Source organism: Hyposmocoma kahamanoa, unplaced genomic scaffold, assembly GCF_003589595.1.
Source record: "Hyposmocoma kahamanoa isolate Upper Pololo Valley unplaced genomic scaffold, ASM358959v1 190, whole genome shotgun sequence".
NCBI classification, from domain to species: domain Eukaryota; kingdom Metazoa; phylum Arthropoda; class Insecta; order Lepidoptera; family Cosmopterigidae; genus Hyposmocoma; species Hyposmocoma kahamanoa.
Genome location: NW_020653718.1, coordinates 4,282,756 through 4,288,859, shown reverse-complemented (window position 1 = coordinate 4,288,859; position 6,104 = coordinate 4,282,756). Strand labels below are relative to the sequence as shown.

The window sequence follows — 6,104 nt, the reverse complement described above, 5'->3', positions numbered from 1 at the left end:
CCATGGCCAGCAATAAATTAATTAAAATTATTATGTAGGTCGAAAAAATAAATACAATACAGTGATCATGTAGAGTGTATGATCTATGACAGTGATCATAGTGTTCTGTTACAGTGATACTTTGTTTTTTAGTTTAGTGACTATTTATTGATACTTTGTTTTTTAGTTTAGTGACTGTTTTTAACAGAAAAAATGTCTATCACACAGTCTATAACAAATCAAGAACACGCTGGGCTAGATTTATCTAAGGTTGATCTCTTATCTATTTTTAAACGCTTATAATCACATCTAAGCATTGACCTATGCATCTAAGTTAAATTGTATATGCCTAACTTTTAATGTTTAGGTAGCAGCATTGCAACAAAAGCGAACGGTGGCGTTTGTGAACCACTTCGCTATAACTACGGTGCAATTTCTGAACAGTTTCATGAAACAGTGTGAAGAAAAACTGATGCGCTTTGAAAGACAGCTGGAAAAGGTTGAAGCGGCGATGGTGCTGCTAGAAGCTAGAGTGAGTGGTATTCTTACTCAGTTGTAGGATTTACTGAATACTACACCTATGTATATTATGTCTACATAGAGCGATTATTTTAAATAGTATTTTACTTAATTATATCTTAACATGCACATTTCAGCTTTCATCAATACCAGAAGTAAGTGGAACACAAGCAGATCCAATAGAAAAAACTAAAGTTGAAACAAAAGTGGAAATAAATCCACCCCCAGAAGTAAGTTCACCAGAAAATAGTGAACTGAAAGGACCACTTAAAGAACAATCATCAGATTCAGTAAAACCAAAAGATAGCCCCGTCCCTAGTCATCCCGAATATGACAGATTTATTAAAATGGTGTCAGTAGGAGTGCCTTTAGAAGCTGTGAAATTAAAACTATCTGCAGAAGGATTGGATCCCAATGTTTTTGCAAAATTAGTTAGTACAAAATAGGGAAAAAGTATATTTCTAACAAGATCTGGTTTAACATTTGTTGTAAATAAAATTATTATATTTTGTACTATACAAATAAATAATTTAAAAAGTTTTTACAGTGCTAACAATTGTTTTGTAAATTATGTATAAAAAAAACTATTTAAATTTTGTATGTGCAAACAATAAACGATGACAACTGCATTTTTCGTCCAGCTTTTCATATACACACAACAGCCTATACAAATACTTATTTTTATTGATCATTCATTTCAATACATACGCTCATAAAACGTTACATTTTTATAATAAAAAAAAATTTACAATTATTTAACTAATCTAATTATGACTCCTGTGTCAGTTCATTTAATTTGGTATTGTTTAATTCCTTATTACTATTTTGGATTCTTTTATACGAGGCAGAATAGGATTAAGTTATAATCAAATTTTACCATCAACATAATGTACCCTACCCTATTTAAAGCAAATAAATGAAAATTAAGTACTTCATTACCTATTTCTGCCGCCAAGCAGTAACATTGCATTACTGTGTTCCAGTTTAGAAGGGTAAGGGTGCTGGTGAAATTACAGACACATGGGACTTGTCAACTATGTCTCAGGGTGACGGGCACAGTGGCAGCAAATCCAATAACTTAAAAAACTTATTCCATGAGTTTTGTAATAATTTTTTAAAAGTTGCAAATTTCAAGTACTACTCAGTGCAGAGATAGGTCTCTACAGGGGCTCTGAAGATAATTTAGAAGGTAAATAAATTAAACTCTCAAATGGTTAAGACTTATTTATTAGCCAGGTTAGAACTGGATCATCTGTCCCTTCCTCTTCTTGTCTCCACCCAGCTCAAAGTGTTTGCAGCGCTTGAGTGCCACCTGTGAGCGCACTTTGCAGTCAGCACATTCTAGACGGAGCACAATTTTCTTAGTGGTTTTTGCCTGCAAACAAGATTAGTGCAGATAATGTACAGTTTATGCTAAAATAGCATATATATGGTTATGTATACAAGGTATGCTATATTAATTACATTATAAATATGATCAGAATGAAAGTACTCATACAATGCAAAAGATTTGAAAAACAAACATTTCAATAATGAATTTCCCTCTCTGTGTGGCAGTTTGTCCAAAAGCAATCGGTAAGAAAAGTCAGACGGTAGGAAAGGGGGAACTATGAAAAGTGGACTTAGAATTTTTTTTAAATTGTTTTAGGGTTTGTTTCTAATCTATTAGATACAAATAAACAATTTTTGTTCTTGTTAATTTTTCTCCTCCATTGTTAAACTTCCTAGATAATTAAGCTGAAGAATTTTCATTTATCGAAACTACCTGACAAAAAACTTGGATTGATTTTTTAAAGTAGTATAAAATGTTTAGTATTTGTTTGTAATAGATTACACATAAATAAACACTTTTGCTCTTATTATTTTTTTCTGCAGGCAATAGTTTTCAAGAAAATTAAGGAGCAAAATTATAAATAAGACGCACCTAAATTTGATTCTGGTATGGTATATTTGACCAAGACATGTTCAAACGCATGAAATTCAGTGTGGAACTGGCCGGCCATAGTCGCAGCACACTCACTCATCTCATGCGGCTATTTCAAATACTCAAACTGGGACGATTTGCACCTAAATTCAACTCTGTAATGGTACATTTAACCAAACATGTTCAGAAATACATTAAATTAAGATTAAATTCCACCAAGTAAAAATCAATAAAATTTTTCTGCCTTGGTAAATGAAAAATTTTTAGCTTAATTTTCTCGAAAACAATCACATGCAGAGAAAAATTAATAAGAACAAAAATTGTTCATTTATATCTAATCTATCCGAAACAAACTCTAAAAACAATTAAAAACAAAAACCTTCAAAAATAAGTCCAATTTCCATAGTGCCCCCTCTCATACAGTACTCTCAACTTGTGCATTGGTAATGTATAGTTGAGCCAAAATTTAGCACCCTTAGTAGAATGTGAAAGTGATTCATTAACTGTATATTACCCATTGATTTCCCTTTTCCCACAACATTAAATATATAACTATTATAATAAGATTGATGTATATGCTGTTTTAGACGACACTTCTATCTATACAAGATATGATTTCATTCTTAGGGTCGTATTCCAGAACTATACTCAATGCTCAAGTCAGGATTTGAGCGGACTTGAGTATGATTTCAAGCACTGGAAATCCCCTAATGGCAAGGACTTGAGTATTCAAGTCCTTGCCATTAGGGTCGTATTTCCAGTGCTTGAAATCATACTCAAGTCCTGACTTGCGAATTGAGTAGAGTTCTGGAATACGATCCTTAGGGTCGTATTCCAGAACTCTACTAAATGCTCAAGTCAGGAGACTTGAGCATTGGTAGAGTTCTGGAATAACTTCAGTATTGAGTAGAGTTCTGGAAAACGACTCTTAAAGACTTAGTAGCAATTGGTCGCAGGTAATGTGACAGCTATCCCCACCCACCACAAAAAAGAGAACCGGTAACATAAAAATAAGGAGAAAGAGGTTAAGTTTACCTTCTTTTTGAAGATAGGCTTGGACTGACCACCATAACCTTGTTGTTTGCGGTCGTAACGTCTCCTACCTTGTGAAACTCTTCTTTCCTTCGACTTTTTGTACTGCGACACCTTGTGGGTCTTGTGGCATTTGCATTTTTTGCAGTATGTCCTGCGTTGTTTGGGTACGTTCACCTGAAATCCACAAAGGCTCAGAGTGAAATATTGCTACACTTATATCCACCACTGTGAAACACTACATTTTTGGAATTAAATGCACTATTTAGTTTTGAACAACTAATGATTTCTTGAGATAAAATTCATGTAAAAACACAAACCATTTTTGCTTCCAATTCGCACGGTGTCAACGAGACGTCAAAAAAAGAAAGAGATAGCGAATGAGTGAGTGAGCTATAGTAAAATTTTTTGTCGTTAGGACAGGCAAATGCCATACATACAGCCAGATTTTAGATTTAATTATAGGACTTTACTTCAAAGCCAAATGTCTGGTACCAAACATACTTAGAGCATATAACACGGGAGGCGTCACCCATAGGCAGTCACGTCAAAGTACAAATAGAAAAAACCACCGCACAATAAAAACTTTTGATTTGAATTGGTTTGTCCACTCCACCGACAAATTCACCGTGCCAATTGCTGCACGAAATAAGGTATCTTAGAGAATGGAAAATAAGTTTTGTTTAAGAAATACATAATGTGTAGAGCGTTTCCCATCTTGTTATGCTCTAAGACCTAAAGAAATCTCCAACATTTCTGTGTATGGTATGGTGTTAAAGCATTGCCTTTTCCTTGGAAAAAAAATATAATCAAACGTTTTGGCCACTTTTGGCGCCAAATGTGACAGTTTGTTTTGTTTCGTCATATAAATACCTATGTGACACCTATTTAACCTGTCCCGGAGGACGAACAATTTTACTAGTGCCTTGTTGTATTTGTCGTCAGGGTGTGATAAAAGTTTAGAGATCGTATCGGATCGTATCGTGGTTTTAATTAATTAAAACAATAAAAGATGAAGTTTGCCATTCCTGAGATATCATGGCATAACAGGGACCCCGTTTTAAGTGTTGACTTTCAGCCGAAGGCGGCTGCTGGTGATCCTTTACGACTTGCTACAGGAGGAACTGATTCTCATGTTTTGGTATGTCATTTTGTCCTTAAAAATGTAAATATAAAACTCTTGAGAAATTTATTATTATAACTATACAAAAACATCGTTAATTTTCCTGTTAAATAACATAAATTTGCAAGTTTAAATTAGGAAATGCGATGCGATACCTTCCAATAATACCTTTTTCTTGATATCACAATGTTATTGCCATTGTAGTGTGTCCATCACATACTGTTTGTAAAATGTATTTAAAATACTGGTATATACAAGTGCATCATATTTGCTAGTTAATCTAAATCTGCGAACTCTCATTTACGATTTATTCTGAATGCCAATGTGCACCAAACACTACACAATAATAAAGTGACATTATTTATTTATTTAAGGATATTCAACAGCAAACATATGGAGCTTAAAAATATTTTAAATTAACAATATAATGATGCCAATATTGTGAAAGCTTAAAATAGCAAAATGTGCAGTACCACTCTCAAAGTAGCCAATCTAAACATATGATTGTAATTTTATGTAAAATAAACAACAGATTATGTAAAATAAATAATATAAATTCAAAACAAATTAATAATTACAGATCTGGTACGTATCAACTACAGAAACAGGATCTGTGAATCTAGAAGTGGCAGCTGACCTGACCCGACACCAAAAGGCTGTAAACGTAGTGAGGTGGTCGCCCAGTGGAGAATTACTGGCATCTGGTGATGATGAATCAATTATTTTCATTTGGAAACAGAAAAATGAGGAACCAGCACCTAATATTGAGAATGGAGAAGAGGTTTATAAAGAGAGTTGGGTTATTCATAAGGTTTGTGTCTCTGGTAATGTGGTTTTTTTAAATAGGACAATCACATACTATAGAAGATACAAGGAAACTGTCTTAGGAACCATTAAGTGTCGTATTCCAGAACTCTATTCAATGCTCAAGTCAGGATTTGAGCAGATTTGAGTATGATTTCAAGCACTGGAAATACGACCCTAATGTCAAGGACTTGAGTATGATTTTCAGTGCTCACTGCAATACTCAAGTCCTGACTTGAGTATTGAGTAGAGTTCTGGAATACAACCCTCAGTCTTTTTTTGTGGAAACAACTTTGGCAATAGTAAATTTTTTGGTCAATCGCGAGTTGTCCATGAAAATGAATAAAATTGAACAAATTTTTTTAGGGATGATCAACTCAATTTCATGATAGGAACATTTCATTGTATGGGATACAAAAAAATCACAAAAAAATTTCACACATAATTAATAAAATTGCCTAATTTTTTTAAATGCTGATAGACTTTCTTATAAGGATGACTTCATTGTATCGCAAGAAGTAAAATAATATTTTATTAAATTTTACCAACTTCTGCTGTTACTGTTTTTTTCCTCCTTTACAATGAAATTACCTCTTCATGAAACTGAGTCAATAAACGATATAAAAAATTTTGAACAATTTTATTCATTTTTATGGACAACTCGCGCTTGACCAAAAATTGACTGCCACAAAATTGTTTTGACAAAAAAAGACAATGGTTCAT

The 6,104-nt window shown here is 33.3% G+C and overlaps 3 protein-coding genes across 3 annotated transcripts in view; 2 read left to right on the top strand and 1 right to left on the bottom strand.

Annotated features, from left to right (window-relative positions):
- Positions 1-192: 192 nt before the first annotated feature.
- On the top strand, positions 193-1,121 carry LOC113226336 (WASH complex subunit 3). The gene is made up of 3 exons (XM_026458922.1): positions 193-249; positions 347-511; positions 636-1,121. The coding sequence occupies exons 1-3, from the start codon at positions 193-195 to the stop codon at positions 942-944; spliced, it is 531 nt and encodes a 176-aa protein (XP_026314707.1). The 3' UTR covers positions 945-1,121.
- Positions 1,122-1,688: 567 nt separating this feature from the next.
- Positions 1,689-3,819, bottom strand: LOC113226377 (60S ribosomal protein L44). The gene is made up of 3 exons (XM_026458984.1): positions 3,775-3,819; positions 3,458-3,631; positions 1,689-1,873 (listed from the first exon to the last, which is right to left on the bottom strand). The coding sequence occupies exons 1-3, from the start codon at positions 3,775-3,777 to the stop codon at positions 1,736-1,738; spliced, it is 315 nt and encodes a 104-aa protein (XP_026314769.1). The 5' UTR covers positions 3,778-3,819; the 3' UTR covers positions 1,689-1,735.
- A 533-nt stretch (positions 3,820-4,352) lies between these two features.
- The window catches only part of LOC113226335 (chromatin assembly factor 1 subunit B), a 12,698-nt gene continuing 10,946 nt past the window's right edge, over positions 4,353-6,104 (top strand). Inside the window, exons 1-2 of the mRNA XM_026458921.1 lie at positions 4,353-4,595; positions 5,158-5,388. Coding sequence (XP_026314706.1) covers positions 4,467-4,595; positions 5,158-5,388 — 360 coding nt within the window. The 5' untranslated portion in view covers positions 4,353-4,466. The remainder of the gene's footprint in view (positions 4,596-5,157; positions 5,389-6,104) is intronic.

What these genes read in the sequence shown, in the direction of transcription:
- LOC113226336 (XM_026458922.1), top strand. Translation starts at nt 193, where the DNA reads ATGTCTATCACACAGTCTATAACAAATCAAGAACACGCTGGGCTAGAT. An exon ending in CTGGGCTAGATTTATCTAAG is followed by an intron (nt 250 to 346) that starts GTTGATCTCTTA and finishes TTTAATGTTTAG; the next exon opens with GTAGCAGCATTGCAACAAAA. An exon ending in TGGTGCTGCTAGAAGCTAGA is followed by an intron (nt 512 to 635) that starts GTGAGTGGTATT and finishes TGCACATTTCAG; the next exon opens with CTTTCATCAATACCAGAAGT.
- LOC113226377 (XM_026458984.1), bottom strand. An exon ending in AGCCTATCTTCAAAAAGAAG is followed by an intron (nt 1,874 to 3,457) that starts GTAAACTTAACC and finishes TCTTGTTTGCAG; the next exon opens with GCAAAAACCACTAAGAAAAT.